Here is a 23168-nt window from a genome sequence, read left to right as displayed (position 1 = left end):
CCCAAAATAGCCCTGCCTGAGTGTGGGCATCAGGGCATTATGAGCAGGGAGGATGCCGGACTGTAGCGCACTGTTCTGGAGAGCAGAAGCCTTGACATTGTAGTGAGTGACAGCTGAATTATTTATCCAGCTCCTTCTGAGATTCTGTCCGTGCCCTTTATGGCAAAGGCAGCCACCGGGACAGCAGATATCTGCATCACTGCAGTCTCTTCCTTGGGAAAAATACCCCAAGAAACGTTCTCTTGCTGCCATCGTGTGGTCCCTGGGATTGCTTCCTGCAAGTGTGCATGAGCCCCTTGCCAATCGTGACTCCCCCATCTTTCTCAAGGCAGAGTCTTTGAAGGAAGTGGTCTTAAAATGGGAACAGGATCATTTACCTCCACTTTCTGATCTGTTCAGAAGCAACTTATGGTTCTTCATTCAAAATATGTTTATAGTTTTTAAAGTTATTTGTCTTTGAAGTGAACTCTTTGCTGTGTGCATCTGATGTTCAGATCCTGATACTATTTCTGTTTCTTTGCGTTATCAGAATTACTGTTGTATTACCATTTATTGTTCTGTGTGACTGTGTTTCCACTTTAAATTGACCTAAATGCAGAATGGTGCTGCAAGGGATTTCCTCTGTTTTATCCTGTTACTGGCCACCTACTCCTCTATTTTCTTCCTCATGTCACCTCTCCACGAAAATGGATCTAGGAAGTCATCTGGCTAAAAATAAGTAATTTTCTGCTGTCAAAAGGGAAATGTGTGGACCTACAATCAATGCACCCTTGCTGTTTCAGTGTGGCCATTTGTGGAAACAGGACCCTGTATCCTGTCTAGCAAGACCTGACAGATAGCAAGGTTGCATCAGGGGGCCATGAGTGCTAGTTTTGGGTGGTCACTTGGCTTTTTGGGCAATCCTTTGCCTGGCATCAGCAATAAGAAGGTGCAAGGTGCAAACCAGTACTGGATGTAGTGGCACAGTGTGTCTGTACCCTTGGAGGACCTTCGTAGCGCAGCTGTCCTTGATGTCAATGTGCTCTGCACATTTGCAGCCTGTCAGAGAAGTCAATGACTTGGGTGGGTTACAAGCCTGTTCCTATGCTGTGATCGAAAGGGTCTGGCATCCTCACCTTGCCTCACGGTACCCTGCTGTTTTTTCAGTTTGTGGTCTCAGATTTAAAGATGCCATGGTTGAGGTTTCTGGGCTAGATTAGTCCATTAATGTACATTTATTTGATTGTAATGTGAAAGTCCTGCTTACATTTTATGTCCACTTTTTTGTTTTGCCAGTGACCTGGAGGCATTTGTTGAAGACCTGAAGAGGGACTCCACTGCTTCCAGCAAGACAGTTACACTGAAAGATGTGGAAGATGGAGCCTTTCTTTTGCGTCAGGTGGGGGAAGCTGTTGCCACCCTGAAAGGTATGCACTTTCCTTTTTACTTTTGGTTCTTCTCTTTGAACCACAGTGGCCAAGAACAGTTTTGCCTTTGATCTGGAGGAATTAACTTTAAATCTTTTTGGAAGTAAAAGTCGGGATTAAGGAGCTTGTTGCATGGCCCCTGGAGAGAGGGAGACTCTCAAGTATTTGACATTCACCCCATCATCCATTTCTCCCCAGGGCTTTTGTCATTTCCTCTTGAGCTTCACAGTTGTTATCTTTGCAGGAGAGTTCCCGACATTGCAGAATAAAATGCGTGCGATCCTCCGGATTGAGGTAGAAGCCGTGAGGTTCCTAAAGGAAGAACCACACAAGCTTGACAGCTTGCTGAAACGTGTGCGCAGCATGACCGATATCCTTACCATGCTCAGGAGGTGATTATTATTTTTTCTTCAGAACTAAAGAATTTCCTCAAGCAGGGCTGGAACAGCTTTCAGGTTTGGTTTCTCCCCCTGTCTTTAGGAGCTTTTGAGCAGTGAAACTTTTTTGCAGTATTTTGTAGATTCTTCCTAGAACCCTCTCAAGGCGAATCAAATTAGCCTTTCCTGTGCTTTGTGCAGTGGTTCTGTTCTGACCAACAGCCCCGCTTGTTGAGATCTTCTGATTGAAGGTAACTCCCTTTGAACTCAGCATTTCCACATTTGGGAAGTTCCTGGATGAGAAAGCTTACAGAGTGGCGTCAGTCCCATATCTCAGCTAATTAACTGTGGGCATTAACAAAAATCCGAGCTAATAGAAGTATTCTCTGACACTGAAATCTGTATGCCCCAAAATTTAACAGTAAGAAATAAAACAGGAAAGATTCTAAGTGGATAAAGATATCCTAAACCTTCTGAAATAAATATTATTCAATATGCTTGTGAATTAGTGCAAATTCTTTATTCTGTTCTTTGCAAGGAAGATGTGTTAGAGGAAGTTCAAATGTTAGATAAAATTTGTGTCCACTAAGTGCCAGTGTTTAGCTATGTTTGTCAGAATATATGAGCAGCAAATGGCTGCAATAAGCAGTGGATTTAATTCCTATTCAAAACCACTGAATCAGGCCAAACTGTCAGGGGTGGTGGTCTCAATTTTACTTCAATTACAAGAAAATATAAGTCATAAGCCTATTTTTGCTCCCATTATTCTAAGGAATGTAGGGTTGTCATTGTTTTCATGTATCCTGAAGCATATGTAAAATGCATTTGCCAGTACTGGCAGATGGATAAAATGGTTTATGTAACAGGTCTCTGTAAGCCATCACTTATTTTTCCATGTAGATAAAAATCTATATCCTTTCATATTAGTTTCCTTTTCTTAAAAATGACTACAGTTATTTCCTGTCTCACACTGTTTGGGAAAAAAAAAAAACCAATAAGCTATGCATGCCAAAGTTTTAGCCAAGTCATTTTTTTGCAGCAAAATTCTGTATTAAGCCTCATAAAGTCTGTTTCAGTAATGGAAATCTGATGGCATTTCATGGCTACCTACACTCCAGAACTCAGACATTTCATGGCTAGCTGCCAGAAATAATTGACTCTTTACATCTTCAGCTCATTCTACGCCAAACTCCCAACAGACAAAACTTTTGTGAAGAGTCATCTGAAGGCTTTGTTTTAGCAATTTGCCAAACTGCTAGTTCACATCCTATGTAACTACCACTTTCTGTGCTTATAGTCCGGGAACACCTTGTTTAGCTATTTTAGAGTGTATAAAATTTAAGTCAAGTAACTTCCATTCTTCTTCCAAAATCAACCCACTGAAATTCATGTTTAGGTCACAAAGTGCCAGTATGTCCACTAAGCTTTGTAAACATTTTAAAAGGCAAAACTGTCCTAATTAGAGTGGCCTCTTCAAAACTCTGAGTCCCAGATTCTGAGAGAAAGCTATAAAGTCACAGAACTGAGAGAGTCAGGAAGAAAAAACACCATTTTGATGTTTCTGATACAGGTGCTTTTCCCTTGCAAAAGTTTATTATGAAGTGTTGCTCATGACTCGCCTGTATGCTAACTGTGTGCCACGCTATTGTGTTCCATTTGGCTGGGCAGACATGTTACAGAAGGACTGCTGAGGGGTGTGGATCCATCCCAAGCCGTGCAGTACATGGAGAAGGCCACTGCATCTGACGCTCTGAAAAACCAGGAGGATCCCAAGCACGCCCAGGGACATGCACAGCAAAACCTCACAGCAATCACATCAGAGTCCCAGGTGTCATCAGTCAAGTCAGAAGTCATCCCCTTCTCAACAATGACGGTCCACCATGTGCAGAGCTCACCTGTTGTCATCCATCAGTCTCAGCACTCATCAGCCCTGGTCAACCATGTGCAGGGTTCACCCACCGCAGCCAGCCACAGTGAAGGTGTGCCAGACACTGGACACCCCTCGGCCACCCCACCAGCCCCCACACAAGAGCCCGCAACAGGATCCCAGCCCACACAAGCCACACCAGCACCACAGGTCTCTGTCAATGGCACCACCATGCAAAGTCTTTTCATTGAGGAAATTCACAGTGCAAGTACCAGAAACCGAGCTGTATCCATTGAGGTACGGTGTATTCTGCTCAACCAGTTGTCCTCTCTTTGGGTCTGAGCTCCCAGTCTCACACTTGAGACTGCAGGTGGGATTATTCAAATGCATTTGGGGGATTTATATGCCTTACGTTTAAATATACCACGCACTTCTGAAGATACCCTCTGATTTTAAAATGCAATACGATAATAACTTGTAACCAAAACTAGTAACTGTGTTTTTTAAATAACTTTTATTAAAAAAATAATTTAAAAATATTTTTTAGAATACCTTAGTTTTGAACAATAACATATGATTCTCTGGCAACACTTGCATCAGTGGATTTCATTCACTATTTAAATCTCCATATCCCTCACTATGGAGAGGTAAAAGTGAAACAGTGTGAAGCTCCAGTGGTTTCACACAGAGATACTGAGAAAACCCACAAGTTGTCTCTTGTGTCTTACTACAGGACGTGCACTTTAATCACCAGTGTGATAAAATAAGGCAGTGACCCAGATTTAAATTTTGCCTTCGTTCCTTTAGTGAGCAGTGGCCACCGTCACTCTGTCATGCATTTGTGCCATATCTATTCACAATGGAAGTCAGAACCAGTGTACAATTAGTGTTAATATATTTCCCGTAGTTGCTGACTAAACTGAATCTATCCATATTGACCTATAATTTTTTCACTTTTTTTTTTTTTTTGTAAGTAAGCGATCATAACAGAAATCAGATGAATAAATATGTGTTTTACTGTTTCTGTCCAGAAAGCTGAAAAGAAATGGGAAGAGAAAAGACAAAACCTTGATCACTATAATGGAAAGGAATTTGAAAAGCTCTTGGAAGAGGCGCAGGCCAATATAATGAAGTCCATTCCCAACCTGGAGATGCCTCCCCAGCCAGCAGCCCCACCTAAAGGTGATGCAGTGGAAAAGCTGGAAGTCTCAGGTAACATTTGCTAGAGTATATGGTACTAAAAAATTGCATATCTGGAAAAAAAACAGTTATTTTTCCTACTTTCTAGAATGGTTTCTGTTTACAGATTTATGTGTTCTTCATCATACGTGTAAGTATGTTACTGAGGAATACTGCAGGTCCTCAGGATGCAGTGGACAGGATGCAGTGATTTTGCAGATGCCAGTGTGGGTAACCAGCTGAACCCAAGTTCTCCATATTGCTACTGAGAAAGTGAGTTTGATCTCTGGAGATAAAGACTCCTCATGAGCAGGAGAGTAAGAATACTCCTTGCTTTTGGCAGAAGTTAGAGTATCTGTATACAATACTGTATCTGTATCTAGTATTCTGTGTTCAGTTTTGCACTTAAAAGTTTGGCATTGCAGAGGGTTCTGGAAAGAACCACAAAGAGTTTGAGCACAAATAGTCTTACCATCATAAACCTAAAAAGCTCTTTTTATAGATATATTTGTTATCAAAAGAAGATCAAGACATGCCTGAGGTTTCTGAGGGTGAGGCCTTTAACTTTGCAGAACATGTTCCGGCAAGTTGCAGCAATTGGAAGTTGAAGCTAGAAAAAGCCACATTAAAAATTAGCGGTCAGATTTTGAAATCTGGAGTAACTAATAACAAGTTTAATTATGAACGTGTGGGTTTCTCTGCCACTTCACATCTTCAGCAGTACTGTGTTTCTTCCTGACAGGCTGCTCAGGCACAAGCTCTGTGCATGGTGCCGGAACAACCTGCTTTAAAAAATCCTTGAGCCTATGTTAAGTGGAAAGTCAGACTGTTTGATCTTAATAATCCTTGTTAACTTCATAATCTTAAATTATAAATATGACTAATGTTTTGAATGAGTCCCTCAGAGGTCTGAAAACGACCTGTGATGCTACCTAACTTAGTTGTCTTGGATAGATGTGTAGGAATGAATGACAATTACTTTCACAGTAAGTATTCTGGCTGTTCACAGTTATTATATATATATATATATATATATATATATACTGAGTTTCAAGCTGAACGTGAGTCAGACTGTGACCCTGTAGAAAGAAAGGCAAACCGCACAATGAGGTGAACAGGAATATCTACAAGACACGTGAATCTACTCAGCAGTGGTAAACTCTTACATAGAAATTCCCAAAGTCAGTGTTTTGGAGTTCAAGGAACAAATAGGAGAGAGTCAAGAGGGTAGTGATGATAATGGCCAGAGGTCTAAAGAAACATGATCTCTGGGGAACAAAAAAGAAAGAATTGGTTTTGTTTAGCATGAGGAAATCCATGTCTGAATTTCTTCAAAGTTCAACAAAGCAAGCATATGTCTCAGCCAAACCTTGGATTTACCTCATTAGCCAAATATGAGTCAGCTGCAAAATCCTTACCCAGCTACTTAAGCAATAGTCCATCCAGGTCAGCAGTCTGTCTGTGTGACAGAGGAAATGGGAGATACTGTCTGTGGGCAGCATAGAACCTGGCCACCTTTGCCGGGCTGCTGGCACTCCCCCCGCTCCTCCAGTTGATATTAGAGGGAATATCCCGGCCTCCTCCTTTTCATATTAATTATAGACCTTTTATCTGGTAATTCCTCTATACCTGCTTATACCATTTGCATCGCCACTCCTGTGGCAGCAAGCTCCAGCTCACTCCCCATCCTGTGAAGGAGCTTCATCTGTTTTAAAATTATGTCATACCGGCTTCACTGGGGTCCCCATAGTTCTAATATTCTGCATTTGGCAAACAACAACTCTGCATTCCCTTTATAAAATCATGAAGGCAGTGGATGAACCTGGATCATGTCCTGGAGGGCTCAGCCTGCCCTGTGGGCTCCAAAGGGCAAACTTGGTCTCTCCACCTAGGCCAGCTGCTCTCTCCCAGGCTGGTTTCAGCTGCCTTGCTCTGACTCTGGAGCTGTGGAGACCAGGGCTGCATGCTGCACTCAAGGTGTTGGCAGCCAAGGCTGTAAATAGCTGCAAAACGATGCCCTGGGGCTTGTGTACACAAATCCGTAGAGAATCTGGGAAGAGTGTTTTTAGATCCAGCATTTTGCTCTGGGTGGGCCTTTAGCACTGGCAAGTTGTGGCTCCTTGAATGTTTCACAACATACATGTTTAAAATAAAATTCTGTTGAACCTCATAAAATAATTTTAGAATGCTGGCACTGTTCAGTGAGGTTACTGGCTATCAACACAATTATCTTGTATAATGTGTGGCATAAATAGAAAATGTCAGTGAAAATAAATACCATATGGGTGCAGTGAGCCGTGACATCGTAAAAAGTGCAGAACACAATAACAGAGAAGTTTTGTAACTTGCATAGTTAACTAATCCACTTTTAGAATACAATTTTGCACAGTGTGTAGCCAACAGATTTCAGGAGAAATTTGATGAGACTGAGACATTTGCCTTCTGTTATGCATAATGAATCCTTTAATAGAAACATAAATAAGAGAACAGCAAAACTTTTCCTTAATATCTGATTAAATATCTCACATGCCATTCAGCTTTTCAAGATGAAAATTTCAGTATCAGTCTGCTGTAGATGAGGAAACTGAGCAACATACAGAGAGTGAGACCACCTACCTACTAATATAGTGCATAGAACATTTTGGCCATAAATTAGCAGAGTCCTCTGTTGGCTTTGCTGAAGAAGCCAGATAGATTGTGTTGCCAGAATATGTTGTCTCAGTCATTCTACACAGAGAAACTCTTTTTTTTCCCCTGCAAAGTATAAAACAAAGTAAAATTACGCACTTTACACAATTTTGCAGATGACTCTGTAAGTACTTCATTAATGTCTTGACTGTAACTCATCTTTGTTATCAAGATTGTTCATTGAAAACCATGAAGAATGTCTCTAGCATGTACATTAGAAATTGGGCTCCTTCATCTTTCCCTTTGCCTTTGTATGCAAGAATGCCCTGATTTTTGCAAGTGCTGAGTGATCAGTAGCTTACATTAAAGATAGTTTGTTGATTTGACTACAAAGGCTGCCTTAAGGCAGGCATTATTATTTTAAGATTGTTTTAAGACGTCGGATTTTTTTGGTGCAAGTAGAAATTTGTATGGTGGGGAAAATTAAATCCAGTCTGGCTGTGCCTGTTGTATAACGCTTAGATTTAGTGAAGTGGCTGGCGATTGTTGTTCACAGAAGCACTGAGCCCTTTGACACCGAAGGTTTCATAAAGTAGCAGTTTTGATGATGGTTAATCTCTGACTGAGTGAATCGTACTTGTCCATTTATTCCTCCCTCCATAAATATGCTAATAGAACTCAGTAATAAGAAAAAAAGGTATTAGAAGAAGGCATTTTTCTCGATTTTTGCCTCCCAAGTTTTTTTTTCTTCCCATTTAGATTGGGGAAATAAAATTGTTTAGTAAAGAAAATAGAAATCCAGCTTTGAAGTTTTACATCTTGTCCGGTGTTGTTGCACTGACTGTAAACAAACCCCATTCCAACCTCTCCTTAGCGACTCCGCTTGAGGGGTGTGAGGGGATCAGCCTTTGATAGCCTGTGCACTGGCACCTGCCACTCACTGACAGTTTGACAGTTCCTCTTGCCCGTGTTTCTCCTTTTTATTTCCCATTTTGAAGTTGGAGATGGGTGAATGTACCACAGATGTGAAAGAGGTGGTTGGAATCATTCTGTCTTTCTGCCTTCCATGTCTCTCATCCAGCGTCGCTCTTATTAGGTGTGAGAAAAACTTTGGTGTTCTTGCAGACACAGTCGCTACCAGTTTGAGGGTAGTGGGTTGAGCCAACTAAAGGTAGCAGGGATTTGCACAGGTGCCACATTATAGTCAGCTGAACACCATCTTAGAGAATCACTCTGATTTTACAGCAGCTGTACCTCTGATGTCACAAGAAACTTAGTGGTTTATATTGACCAAAGAAGTAGTCTAACGTAAAGTGCATCTGGAAATTCACTCTTGTTGCAATCCTGTGAGTGAGTGCCGGATAAGCAGGGAGGGAGATAATACAACAGAGCATTTCTTTAAGCTTAAGCAGTTTCAAGGAACATTTGAGCTAAGAAGGGTCAGACAAGGGCTCTGTCCAGCCCCAGGGCCCAGCCAGCACATCGGAGGAGCCTGACACAGCCCTGGCAGTGGACAGTTGTGCAATAACTTTCCTGGAGGGAATACTTAGCCCTAAACAGCTGGATAATCCCCAAAGCAGGTTTTATCTTTCTGGGTTGTATTTATTTCAGCTGTTTATATAACACTGAGTAGCTGCAGAAAACTTCTCCTGCTGTTGAAAACAAACATTGCAAACAGCAATGTGAACACGGTGGCTGTTGCCATGTGTGATGCTTAGCCTGTGACCAGAAACACATGGGGACAGGTCAAGAGCAATGTAACGCTGCTTAGGGGAAAAATGCCATCCAGTGATGCTGGGGAAGAGGAAGCAGCAGCCGGGTGGGGAAGCATTGTGGTGGGGAAATACTGGTTTGAGAAATTGGTCTTCTCTTGGAATACTCTTCTGAGAAAGCAAGGGCTGGCTCTGCTCAGCTATTGTATTTGGTACTTGAATCTTTTTGGGTTAGCAAAACATACATATAGGGCTCCTATATGATCAATCAAAGGCAAAATTTTGTAGTCCTGGAATAGTTACTAGTAAGTAAAGTGAAAAGAAATGCTGTCTTAGAAGAGAAGCAAGTGCAGTTGCCCTTGGTGCTCCCTTGCCCTGCTCAGGGGTAAGAGGACTCATTGAACTGGAGAGGTGGCATCTCCAAACCAGTGTTTACATTTTCCCTCTCAGCCTTTGTCTGAACTTAACTAGTTTTGCCCAGCTGTAAGATGGACAAAACTCTTCAGCTCCTAACACCTTGCCAGCAGCACTTCCTAGGCAGAACAGAAATATGCGCTGGTTGCTTTAGAATTGCTGAGAACAAGAATCCCCCAGGTTTGGTGTCCTGCTAGTAGCCACGACAGTGGCCACACTTCCAAAGAAGGCTATGGGGGCTTTACGAGTGATTGATTTACAGAAGCGTGCTGTGCTGAAACTCAGCCACTCAGCCATGGTGATGTGGGGGACAAGAGTTTTGCTGAAATGTGCGGATGAAGTGACGTGCTTTCTCTGTGCAAGTGCAGCGCTGCCTGCTTTTGTTCTAGGCATTTCCACTTGAATCCCAAATGTGTTTCTATTCATTTATATTCAGTAGCAGGACCTTCTAAGACTCTTTTTTATCCTTTCCAATTGAGGCAGCAATGCAAATACTTTTTTTTTCCCTCCTTCACCTGTGCTCACTTTGTGCTGCTCTGTTTACTTGCAGAAGAAGTTCTTGATGGAGAACAGGATAGTGACAAACTGACCAAGTCTCCACCTCCTCCACCTCCACGGCGCAGTTACCTGCCAGGTTCAGGACTAACCACAACGAGATCAGGAGATGTCGTCTATGCAGCCAGGAAAGAGGCTGCTGCTGTCAAGGTTTGATGATTCAGACTGTTGATGAGTGGCTGGCACAGAGAAACATTCCCAGGCTTGGGCTTTTTCTATAAACCACAGAATAAGTTGAGACAGGGCTACGTCCTGGACAGCTACTGAAACTGTTTACCAGGAAACACGACTGTTAGGCCAAATAAACACGTAAGGCTTGATCACTTCTGTTTACAGGAGTCTTGCTGCTCTTATCTCCTAGCCATGTAGAAGGCAAGTCACAGGCTGCTTTCATTTAGAGTGGTAAGAAGATTAAAAATAAAAAAAGCATGCCTTACACAGATGGGGAAGATTAACTTAGATTTGAGAGCATTTTTACAGAACTGTTCCAAATTAGTTTCTTTGGGCATCCTTTCCCCATCTGTTCTGTTCCCTGAAGGAAGTGAAGTCCAACTTAAGCTTTTTAATCTGTGAACATGCTATCACATCAGCTATATTGGTTGCTTTTGAGCTGATGAAGTAGCAGTCTCCTTAAAAAGGAAGAGGGACCTTGCAACAGGGGAATTGAAGGAGAGTGGAATTTTCTGTGTTTGCTTTGCACCAGGAGGGCTCAAGTGTATTGTCTGTCTGTGTTTTGTCATCCCCCTGTAGGAATGCAGTGAAGATGCTGGGCAAATAGCACAATCCAAAGTCCATAAAGAGGATCAGGCATTGCCTCGGAGCACAGGGCATGCTGTAGCATCAGCTGCAAAAGATGAAGAGGAGGAGGAAGGGGATAAAATAATGGCAGAATTACAGGTACGTCCTTTGGGTTGCACTTGAAAACACCTGTGCCCAGTGTCACTTCTAGGGCCTCAGCACAATTTATAGCTCAGCATATGAAGGAAAGTAGGTCTGCCGGTCTCACCCCATCCTGCTTTATTGCACTGGGTGGTACACATTTTGTAAGCACCATCCAAATTTTGTTCAAGAGATCTCTAGCTGAGAGAGTGGTTCAGAATGCAGGATTACCACTAGAGTCTTACCAGTGTAGGTGGGACAAGTAAAATATTGATGTGCGTTAGGTGTGGTTGTCCCTGGTGTAGCGTTTCTCAGTACCAGACCAGCAAGGTGCTGGAAGCCCGTCATTTGTGTTAACATTGGTGGGAACAGGGAATAAGGTGTCTGCTCCTCATGGGTTGTGCTTACTTGTACCATGCCATGGTCTAATGTTTCAAGGAGTGCTTGAATATTGAAACATCTGCTGTTCCCTGTTGACTGGTACATGACTCTGCCAGTGGCATAGGAGGAGTGCTCTCTTGCTGGTCCTTTGGCACGTAGGCTGGTTTGTTTCAGTGATGGCGATGCTGCAGTAAAAGCCAGCTATTGCAGTGACCTTCAGTGAGCTCCAGCTTCCCAGCAGCACCCTCTTGCATGCCCACATGAGGAACAGAGGTGTGGATCAGCTTAACTGGCTATAACTTCATTGTTGGGGTGTTTCAGAGCGCTTGTCATGACATGAGTTGATCCTACTTGTCCATCTGCTGAAAGGGGTGTTCAGTACTGCCCAGAGAGCGTCTGTAGCGCAGGGGACGTGGATATTAAGCAGCAGCTGTTACATGTTTTGGGTGAACCCTGTCCAACTCCCACCCACCAGCACTTCAAACAGCTGGTTTGCAGGCTTACCTGAAGGGGTTTACACGTGTCCCCTGTTTGTGTGACAATGGCAAGTGCGACAGGGGAGCTGGGGACGGTGAAACTGTCACATTGTCTCCTGTCCGCAGGAAAGCAGCCCAGCTGCCTTGCAGCCGGTGACAATGAAATGGAGGCGAAGGTCTGGAAAGGGGGCCAGAGGGGAGCTAAGGAGGACAAGTATGCATGATAGCTCAGCAGGGAGCGTGTGTTTAAGTGCTAGTTTTGGGGACAAGCAATGCTCATTTTAAACAAATACCAAAATATTAGGTACATTTTAGAAGGTTGACAGGGTACCATGTTTTAGAAGGGGCACACTGCTTGATCTGGGAGCAGCTACAGGCTCATTATGGTGTCAGTCATGGAATGGAAAATGAGGTACGGGATTCAATCAGTGTGGAACTATAGGGCAGATGTAAAGTTATGCTAGTAAACACAATATAATGTCACGCAGATCTGTCAGAGCAAACAACACTAGGTAGCAGGTTTGACTGCTTACACTGAATTGTATACCTATAAACATTTTTGTAAGTCATTTGATCAAACATCATACAACATTTTGATAAAAATCTGTCACTGTGGAGTGTACAAAAAACCCCAAACAAACCCAAAAACCAGACAAGCAAAACAAACCACAAAAACAAAACCAACAATTGAGAGCTGTTTGGCTCTGAAAGTGTTGCCTTTGATGTGGGTGTTTATAGTCAGGTTCCACAGAGACCAGCTGCAGGCCCAATGCCACTCTGTATTTTCATGAATGGCCTGGAAATATATTTAAAATCCTTACTGTTTAAATCAGCTTAATTAAAACTAGTGAAATATGAGAGCAGGAAGATGATAGCAGTCACTTAATGGTCATAATATGTTCAATGAACTATAAAGTCCACATGAAGAACAACAAATACAGGCCACACCACAAGTGCATGTCTTGAAAAGGCACAGGAGTTGCAGTAACAGGTTGACAGGAGGTCCCAGGCCAGTGCTGGTGCCACATAGTCAGTGTCTGCTGTGGGTGTAGATTTGACAACAAGGGAGTGTTATCTCTGTGTACAGGATCAGTGAGATCAACACTGGGCTGCTGCATCCAGGACTAGGTGTCCATGCATCCCCTCTTTGAAAAAGCTGTTGAGAATGTGAAGGATCAGAGGACACTTGAGTACAATGTCAAGGTGCCTTCATGGGAAGAAAAAGGCATACTAATATCAGCTGCTATAGCACAAAATATATTTGGACACTGTTATAGACACTTTAGAGCAAAAGCGATAAATAAACAAATTACCAAGGGAAGTAGTGGATTCTTCATCACGTAAAGTCTCAAGGACTTTGAGGATGCCTTTGTGAATTATACGCCTAACTCGAAAACCATGTCACTGGTCTCACAAATGGGTAAGCTGGTGAAAGCCCATACCCTGTATTATGAGGAGGGAGACTTATTGTTTGAATAGTTCCATGTCATCTTAGGTACTCTGGTCTGTAAGCACATACAAATAGGATGTAATGGAAAACCAGAAGAAACTCTGCACCCTGTTTTTTGCACTGGGTTTTTTTCATTGTGGTTAACTTTTCTCATTTTGCGTAACCATGCAATACATAGGAGGAGCACAATCTTTAAAGAACAGACCTGATTCTAACCTGTAATCCAGGCTATTAGTTTCATGACAGTTGCCAGGAATTAGATAATTTCCCTAATACACGGTATATGAATACAATTTTCTTGCATGTCATGGTGCGTTTGACTCCTGTAAGCACTCCTCCCCCGTTCCCAGGGCTGGCAGAGATGTCCTGCCTGTACCTGTCACCGATGGTAGACTGTGCCATTAGAGGCCAGCAGAAATCCCAGTGATACACATTTGGAGCCAGCACTGCACAGTGGTGGCCATGATGGTTCTGCTGCTCTGGGTCTGGGAGCCAGCTGGATAGAGAAAAGCAAAGCAAATGGAAAGAGGATGGCAAGACAAAGGGCTGAGTTACGTAGCTCTTGCATGATGTACCATGAGACAAACCTGGGAGCCAAGTGGACAGCAAGGGGTGGAGAAGAGGTATTAGCTGCCACCCTCTCCCATTGAATGTGTAGGGCCTGCTGCTCCCACTTCTTCCTTACATTTCTGCAAGCAACATATAGATTGCTTCTAGCTGAGAACATCTGGGGAAGAAAACCTAAATTTCTGCTCTGTTTATCCCATCCAAGGAAACAGCAAACCCCTGCTAATACTCACTTGGAAAGGAGGTGAGAAAGCATAAAGGATTCTGTGAAGCACAGGAGAAGTGTTTGGGGACAGTAAATGGAATAAAGAGAGCTGAGCTTTGGGATTTGTTTATTTTAACACATAAAACAGTAGGTTTAGTTACTGGGTGATGTGTGGCCAGGGCCAAACCACATCTCATGGGCGTTTTGAGGAAATATCAGACACTAGGAAGTAAGTTCTGTCACAAGCGCAAAGTCTGTTATGGCCTTCCTGCTTAACATTGCATAGTTTGCAGCACCTCTGTGCACCTTTGTCTTCCTGTGTGGAAAAACAGAAATCAAATTTCTCTTCCTTCAGGGGACACTGAGGTCAGTGTGATGAGTTATAGTGTAGTCTTGGTAGGTTGGAGGGTATGCCCTATTTCTCTTAGTCTGATAGTATAAAATCTCTATTATCTCACGAGTTTGTAAATAATCTTGTTGAGCCTTGAATGTTAAAAACAAATGCTCTCCTTGTAGTTGATCATCTCCAGACATTTCTGTATAAAAGCAAGTTGGTCTCCTGATAACCTGCAGTATTTATTTCCTAGGCTTTCCAGAAGTGCTCTTTTATGGATGTAAACTCAAACAGTCATGCTGAGCAGTCCAGAAATGATACACATGTTAAAGACATAAGGCCTGGGACTTTAATGCATCACAAGGAAAAGAAGGTAACAAGTGGCGTTTGTAAACATGCCACCCGGTCTTGGCATAACCTTCTTTCCTTCAAAACTAATCTTATATCTTGTGTTCTGTTCTTTCTAACCCCACCCACCACTGCCCAGTGGTTTCCTTCAGTTTATCTCAGTATGGCTCAGAAATGGTCATATGGAACGTTCTATGAATCTACATTATGTGTCTCATTAGCAATTATACAAGGGTTACATGAAGTTTTATGATTCTGTGAAATCGAAATTAAAAGAGGATTCATCAGTTTCCTCCAAAAAGAAGCTCATACTCCTTAGAACATCCTCCCAGTGCTGTTCTGGCAGTGGATGGTGAAGCATCTCCCCTAAGCTTTGTACTTGCCTTGAGGGGAAATAGTGGTTGCTCACAGTCTCAAGAGCCATTTTAGAGACTTTCTGCATTACTTTGCTTTATTTTTTTTTGCTTCCATTTTTATTAGATATTCAGAAATCCCATTTGGGTTATTGGAAGATAGAGTCAAGGCGGATGGGCTAAATTTGCCCTTAGTCTGAAAGTTAATGCCCGCAGTGATGGGACTTAGACAAGGTGCCATGCGTCTGGGGCCAAAGCCAGACTGGGGTGAACTGATCTTGCTGGGCAGCCAACGTGCAGGATGAAGGACAAATATTATTTCTGCCTTTGCAGACCTCTTTTTAAAGTTTAAGAATAGTGAATTGAATCATTGCTGGATTTAGGGAATCGTGCAGGCATGACAGCTTGTGTCAGCCCAGTGCTAGTTTGAAATGAGGGGATGTATGGTGGGGAAGAAAACACAGCTCTACAGCACAGCATTTCCACGTTGTCATCCATTCTGTGTGTGCATGCAGACTGGAAATAGCAGTAACACCTTCTCTGATGTAGCATCATGTGTGGCTCCCCAAGCATTTTATGGGAGGTGTTGTTCCTCAACCGCGTTTGACTTAAACTGAGGCAGGGAGACAGAAAATGGCTTTGCCAGGTCTTCAGGACAGAGAAGAACCCCCTGCCTGAAGCGCAGTGAGCTGCATCTGCATAGGGCACTGCAGCTGTAAAGCAGAAGGTGACAGATGGTGGTGTCTGATGATATAGTGTTGTTAGCATCAAAATCCATACTGCTGCCAGGTCAGGGCATGGCACAGGACTTGGCTTGGAGCTGCCCAAACAGAATTTCTGGTCTGAAGCTGCAGACACCTGTTTGGGTGAAGGTACAAGTTCATGGTTATGAGTAAAAGGAAAAAAAAACCCTGCATTGTTGTGGAGTGTATGACAATGTGAATATATCTCTGTTCGTCCTCATTACTGCTGGTGTCAGAATGAGAAGATCATATTGTTACACGAAAACCTGGGTGACCACTCAAGACACTGCAAATCCTGTAGCACAAATGTTTCTGTGAAACGTGCTACCAAGTTAATTGCCATAAACTGCTTTTTATTGAAATAACACAGAGTCCAGAAAATTAAGGTTAATGAGCTCTGTTTTGTCATCTGACACAACAGAGTATTACTGGTGCTTTAAATATGGAGCCTTGTTGTCATGATAAACTTATGGAAGGAATGAATTTTGTGGTGGTTTTATTTTTTAGAAGGGCAGCAGTTCCTAAAATGGGATATATTGTACAATGACTCATGAGATGTTGCACTGATGCTCAGAACAAGAAGTGGAAGTTGCTAAAAAAGACACAGAGACATGGGAACTCAGTCACTGAGTTGGCATATCGACAGGCAACAAGTGCCGTTAAGTGTCCTGACCTAATTCTGGGTGCTCTGACATGCAGTGGGACTGGAAGGCTCTGACCACTTAGTGAGTCCAAGCCCAAGGTGACCATGAGCCCCAGTGTTTCGTTCTGGTACCAGCTCTCAGCCCACGCTTGCCTCACTGGCTGTGGCTGGTTTGTGTGATGCCTCCTCCCTATTTAGAAACATGAGGGATGTGAAGGTACCGGCGGAGCAGCTGCAGCGCCGTGTTACTGCTAATAAGCCTTTGTAGGGATGAACTGTGACTCTGGTCTGTCACTGACTTACCTGTTCCTGTGTTTTGATTGTGTGTAAAGTTTTCCTGTGTGAAATCCTCAGACAGTATGCAGGAAAATACCGCACAAGATGTAGAAACTATACCTTGTGAACCTCTGCATGCATGGGGAGTGCATGTACTAGCCAACCTGTGGATTTCTGTACCGTCATTCTTTCATCTGTGACAGCTACTCTCCTGTCTGATCTTCTGCACATCTTTATGCTCATTCATATAAGTATAATCCGTTGTTCTTGTGTGTTAGGAGTCAGCTTCTAGTCTGAAGCAATGTCCACGGCAGTGCTTTTGGCTCACTGCCTTCAGCAACTTGAGGCCAGATTAATTCCCTTCTTGACGAGCCATCTTTGACTGTAGATTTCTGTCTTGCTCATTCATAGGCATGGTTTCTCTTCAGGTCATTCCCTCACGCTGATGATTGGTGTTTATCCTAAGCTGTCACTAGCACTTAAACCAAGCCTCAAAGAAAAGCCTGGTATTATAAAACAGCATCGCCAGGGGACCTGATTTGAAAATCAAAAGTCCCCTTAAATTTACATTGCTGGGAATATACTACTTTTGAGCTAGTGGGTTATCTCTCTGTGTGCCGTTTGGAGTTGCTCCTATAAATGAATGTAGCTCGATGTTTCACTCTGCACTCGCACGGGTGCTGCAGGGCGCCGCTGGTGACTTTTTGAAGGGGTGCTTTCAATCTGCAGCAAGGATTTAGAAATGCTCAGCCTCTGATCATATTAGCTGGAACAGCACTTCTCAGGTATAAGCAACATGAGAAGCCGCAAAATGTCGTAATTTGAAAATCAGCTCTTACGGGTACAGACTTCCCTTTCAAGGCCGGTCAGAGCCTGGCACCGGCGCTCCGGTGAGCTGCAGCATCCCGCTGCCAGCCCTTCAGTGTAATCAGATACTGTGAATCTTGTCAGCTTCAATGTTATACAAACTAGGGATTTTTTTAACTGGCAAGTGAGCGGGTCAGGGTAGTACAGTGTGGGAAATGAGGTAACTGGTCTGCTTTTCCATATTCTGGAGGCCTTGTTAAGGCATGAGCCCCACGTGTCAGCCCGTGCTGGCCACACCCGTAGCACAGAGCAGCAGCATCATGTGCCGCTCTGCCAGAATTTGGAATTTTGCCCCGAAGAAAGACAGGAATCAGATGACAACTTCAGACATGCCTCTGCAGCAGTAACCAGAGTGGTGAGTTGCCGAGGTGTGCCCTTCCCCTGAGAATGTGATGATTTGTTTCTTTGGGAAAAAAAACAGTCCTGTAAAGGTAACAGCCCTGAATAACTAAGTAATCCGACTTTCCCCCTTAGGTGTATGGGGCTACAACAGGATCTCCCACAGATAGTGACCACCCAAAAGAGAAGAGGGAAGGGAAAACTGAAGAAGAATTGGGTTCTGATTCATCCAGCACAGCAGACAGTAGAATTGGCTTTTCAATGAATGACAATCCTACATTTAGCAAGGGGTTGTTTGTAGACAGTAGAGACTATTCTAAGAAAAACCTCCAGAATATGAGCGCAAACCTGTCTGGTGTCAGTTTGTCAGAGGATGACAAACGAAGAGGGGCTCAAGATGTTTTAGGGTCCCGTTTTCCAGCTGTTGAAACTGGAAAACAAAAGCCAAACTACGAACTCTCACTAGACGCGCGGCAGGGCCTGCCGCACGGGGAAACCTTGCAGGGCGTGGGCAGGCACGTCCCCCTCAGCGGCGTTGTCCCCATCCCGAGGCACACGCAGGAGGCTGCGGGGCCTCAGCCGTCCTCGCAGGAGCAAGAAACTTCAGCTGTCAACTGCGATCAGGTTGTGTTGAGACCCAGAGTGTCCAGAAGTAACAGTGTGAGCAGCACCGAAGAGTCAGACTCTCCAGCTAGCTCTCCAAGTGAAGACAGCCCACCCACAGAAAACATCGCCTTCATGATTACTAGAACAGCTGTCCAGGTCCTCTCGAGTGGGGAAGTTCACGACATAGTCAGCCAGAAAGGTGGAGATGTGCAAACAGTGAACATCGATGCGAGGAAGGACGTGGTGTCAGAGAAGGGTATCCCAGAAAACACGGACAGCGAAGAGCCGGTGGTGTGTCTGGACAAAAAACCCGTCATCATCATTTTTGATGAACCAATGGATATTAGGTCAGCTTATAAGCGGCTTTCTACAATTTTTGAGGAATGTGATGAGGAGTTGGAGAAAATGATGACAGACGAAAAGATAGAAGAGGAAGAGGAGGAGGAAGATAATGAAGTACGTGAGATTTCTGAGATCCAGAAGGAAGAGCCATCAGTAGTTAATGACAGAAAAGCAGTCACAGACTATTCAGCAGCTCACGGTCTCAACGAGAAATGTATACTTAACCTTCAGTCTTCCTCTGACCCCGTGGAAACCAGCCCTCCTGCAGAAGAGGAAAGCACAAAGACAAATTTAAACAAATACCATCAGATGTATGGGCTAAACACAGAAGCAAACTTGGACTCTGCTGACAGACAGGATTCAAAGAAAAAATTTAAGTTCAAATTCCCTAAAAAGCAGCTGGCTGCTCTGACACAGGCAATACGGACAGGAACCAAGACGGGGAAGAAGACCTTGCAGGTCGTGGTCTATGAAGAAGAGGAAGAAGATGGGACCCTGAAGCAGCACAAGGAAGCAAAGAGATTTGAAATCACCAGGTCTCAGCCCGAGGACAGTGACAGAAGTCCTTCTGCAAAGCAAGAAGGACCCCCGGGGGCTGCAGTGTCCCTGTCTAGGACTGATGAGATTCGACAGAGCACATACCGAACGTTAGACAGCCTTGAGCAGACTATAAAGCAGCTGGAAAACACCATCAGTGAAATGAGTCCCAGATCTATCCCTGACAGCACATACAGCTCTGAGGGAAGCACTGGCCCCTTCTCTGCCCAGACAGCACCAGGGAGCCCAGCCCGAGAGCTGGCGGTGCTGGACGAGAGCCTGGCTGGCGCAGAGCCCCCTCCGTCAGCCCCGGCCACTTCACGAAAGGTACTTTAGTCCGAGAAATCAAACCTCCAGCTGCTTCCTAAAATCTGCAATAATCACCATTAAACAAGAGGGTCTTGTGATTTGTTTGCTTCCTTTCAGGTGGCTTCTTTGGGCTCCCCACAAGGTGTCTAACAGCTACTAGACCGTTGGGTGTTGTTTTTTTAATCTTTGCTGCTGATTGGTGATGGGCAAATGCAGGGGAGCTGGGTCGAATAACCCGCTGTGTGAAATGACAGGCGTCACTGACACGGAATCCAGGCTGATCAGTAGCTGAGCAGTTTTCCTCCATTTGATTCTGGAAATTAACACCCGCGGTGTGAAGCTCCTCAACTATCCCTGCATGTAGTACTGTGGCTTTGGTTTTTTTTTGGCGCATGGTGTGGAGGCTCCTCCCGAAGAGCCGGTACTGACGTGCCCTTCTCCCTCTCTCCCCTGCCCCTCCGCTCCTTCCCGCAGGGCTCCAGCGCTGCCACCCAGACCAGCCGGATGCCGGTCCCCGCGGCCTCCAAAGCCAGGCAGGGAAGCACGGACAAAGCAGGCAAACAGCACAAGCTGCAGGATCCGCGCCAATACAGACAGGTAGTTTTACCCTAAACCCGGTGTTTGGATGGACATTTCGTGGTGTTTGTCTATTTAAAGACTCCAGTAACTGACTGAGATTATGCCAAATAGCGGATGCCTGTCTTTCGAGTGAGGTCTAACTGGCCGTCCTGGATCCTGGGAGCATGACAGTATCTACTGATCTTTTCACTGATCTTTTCACCATGCTTGTGCATGCATGTCTGCAATAAAACACCTGCTGCTCTTTTTTGGTTTGTTTTGGTTTTTGTTTGTTTGGTTTTTATTGTTTTTAACTGTGGTATTCAGCTGTAATTTTAAGATGTCAACTACCTGTTTACTTTCCCTTTGTTAAATGTGGCGTTTCCTCAGGAGCGCTGGGAATGCTTCTGTTCAGTCTTTACAGGAAGCCTTGGACACTAACCTGTTGGTGTGACCGATGACAGTAGATGCACATTAACTCTCAGGCCAGACATGTCTGTTCACACGTTAATAACCCAGAAGCATGGCCGATGTAGCGACTGGTCTATAACCCGTAGATCACGCCTTCTCACAGCAGCTTTGTTGGCTCTTTCTCTCTCTATGCATTCTTCCTTGGGCACTTTGGGTTTTCAACCAGGTCCAGTCCACAGCTGCAAGAATTGCTCAGGCCTCAAACTGTTAATTCTTATTCGCTGTAGGGCTGTTTCCCCAGGTCCTGTTGGTTTATCGTGTTACTGGCTTTCTGACAAACTGTCTCCTGCCATCTTTGTTTGCAGGCTAATGGAAGTGCTAAGAAAGCTGGTGGGGACTGTAAGGCTACTTCCCCTACCCTACCTGCTTCTAAGATCCCAGCCTTTTCTCCCACTTCTGGGAAAAGCAGCTCAGCACCTGCTTCTAGCGGTGACAGCTCGAACCCTCTGAACCCACCCACTAAAACCTCCATTCCTTCCTCTAACCTCCTCGCTCCTCAGACAGGTCGCATCACTTACTCCACCTCCCTCATCCCCTCTGTCTCTAACGGCTCCTCCAAGTTCCAGAGCCCCCCGACCCCAGGGAAAGGTCACCATCTCTCCTTCTCACTCCAGACTCAGAACGGCCGGCCCCCCCCTCCTTCCTCCTCCACCTGCCCCCCCCCCTCCGCCTCCCCCAGCTCACTGAACCAAGGTCTGAAGAGCATCAGGACCATCCACACCCCTAGCTTCACCAGCTACAAGGCACAGAACGGAAATGCCGGCAAGTCCACCCCCTCCGCGGCCAAGGAGCCGTGCTAAGGCTCGGCCCAGCACGCCTGCGCCTTCACCAGGGCTTCTTGTTCAGAGAATCCGCAGCCAATATCTTAACCAGGGAATGTAACCGTTTTGCTGTATTGCTGGAGGCTTAATACTAATCACGTGCTAAATACCGAGTTACTACACTAGATTTAGAGTGAAGCTTTTTTGTAAAACCCCGTTGCTGTTGTAATGATAAAAGAGCATTTTTCTTCCTATGGGCAGCGCCTCTTACAAAAAAGTGTGAAGGTGTGTGAGTGAACCTGCGTGCGTGTGCACAGCCGTGTACTGAGCGTGGGAAAACGTGGTTAACAGTTTAGTAAGTTGTTTTGTATAAAGCTATTTTTCATTATGGGGACTAGAAGTGAACAGAGATATACTAAAGTGTGAGGACACACAACTGTAAAACTGAAACTAAAATATTTTTCTTTTATTTTGGTGTTATTTAGCTTTGTTACAGATTTCTATTTTTGTCAACAAATGTCATGGTTCCTTTCGAGATCTTTTTGCCAAAACATTTTGATACTATTGTAATGTACATTTGAAAGTAGTATGCTGGACACTAAACCTCTGCACAAGAAACAGAACAAGACTGGTCTTAGTGTGTACGAGGCAACTCAACCTATTGCACTGCCATTCGGATTATATTTAAGAATTTGCCAAGCCAAGAAAAAAATAAATCGCTTTACACATAGAGGTAGCTGCTGATTACTTTTTTTCTTCGCTAAATCCACCCTTTTTCCTTCAGTTTTACTTTCCGGAGCCCTGGTAACCCATTAATGTTGGATTTTAAAGTGTACACTTCTGTTCTGTATACTGGCAAACTTTTGTACATAGCTATAAATATATATAAATAAATAAATACTGTATGTGGCTGTGGGCACATAGAGTAGTTTTACCACACCAAAGTTAATTTTTATGCATGCTTAAAAATATATATATGGGGAAGGGTTGAAAGAGATGGATATCAGTCAAATAGGAAAAAAGGAAGAAGCTTGCATAGCTCATGGTTTTGTAAATAAATTTATTTGTATAACACCATAATGTAATATACAGAACTATGATAAGCAAAGATCTTTACAAAAATAAAGGGCTGCATGCTTATATATTCATATTTTGTCACTAATGACTTTTGTAATGGTCTGAAATTAGCTGTTAAGCTGTTTGCCTGAGAGCATTAAACCACCAGGAGAAAAGCTGATTTTGCTTTCCCTAGATTAAAGCCATACATAAGCATTCATTTTTAAATGGGGTCTTTCAAATTTACCTGGACAAAAGCTAACTGGAGGAACTCTAACTTAGAAAACCAGCAAGAGAAAAAGGCACCCAAACCTTCGACTGATTAGATATCGCCTCTTCCACCTTGTACTCCTTGTTTTGTTCCTCCTTGTGCAACCCCAAGTTTCCTAATCAAGTAATTTCAAGGCTGAGCCCTCAGATGGTGCAGCCCTTGCAGTGGGAATAAAGAATGTAAATGTTAACTCGTACCTCTTGAACATGGCACAGTCCAGTTCTGGAGCTCCAGCACCATCGCTCCGCTGCCATGGCT

At 44.0% G+C, this 23168-nt stretch overlaps 1 protein-coding gene across 45 annotated transcripts in view; it reads left to right on the top strand.

Moving 5' to 3' along the window:
• KIAA1217 (KIAA1217 ortholog) overlaps positions 1–22731 on the top strand; it is a 361882-nt gene extending 339151 nt beyond the window's left edge. For 24 of the 45 annotated variants that reach the window (XM_065050729.1, XM_065050726.1, XM_065050732.1 and 21 more), the window contains 10 exons: positions 1276–1406; positions 1651–1798; positions 3452–3947; positions 4682–4862; positions 10134–10288; positions 10889–11035; positions 14684–14803; positions 18135–19811; positions 20268–20390; positions 21128–22731. In XM_065050729.1, the coding sequence (XP_064906801.1) occupies positions 1276–1406; positions 1651–1798; positions 3452–3947; positions 4682–4862; positions 10134–10288; positions 10889–11035; positions 14684–14803; positions 18135–19811; positions 20268–20390; positions 21128–21622 (3673 nt within the window). In that variant the 3' untranslated portion in view covers positions 21623–22731. Of the gene's footprint in view, positions 1–1275; positions 1407–1650; positions 1799–3451; positions 3948–4681; positions 4863–10133; positions 10289–10888; positions 11036–14683; positions 14804–17937; positions 18016–18134; positions 19812–20267; positions 20391–21127 lie in introns of all 45 variants that reach the window. The other 21 variants (XM_065050746.1, XM_065050744.1, XM_065050739.1 and 18 more) reach the window with 5 other exon arrangements.
• Positions 22732–23168: the final 437 nt, after the last annotated feature.

Source organism: Columba livia, chromosome 2, assembly GCF_036013475.1.
Source record: "Columba livia isolate bColLiv1 breed racing homer chromosome 2, bColLiv1.pat.W.v2, whole genome shotgun sequence".
In the NCBI taxonomy this organism is placed as follows: Eukaryota; Metazoa; Chordata; class Aves; order Columbiformes; family Columbidae; genus Columba; species Columba livia.
This window is presented reverse-complemented; position numbering and strand designations above follow the sequence as displayed.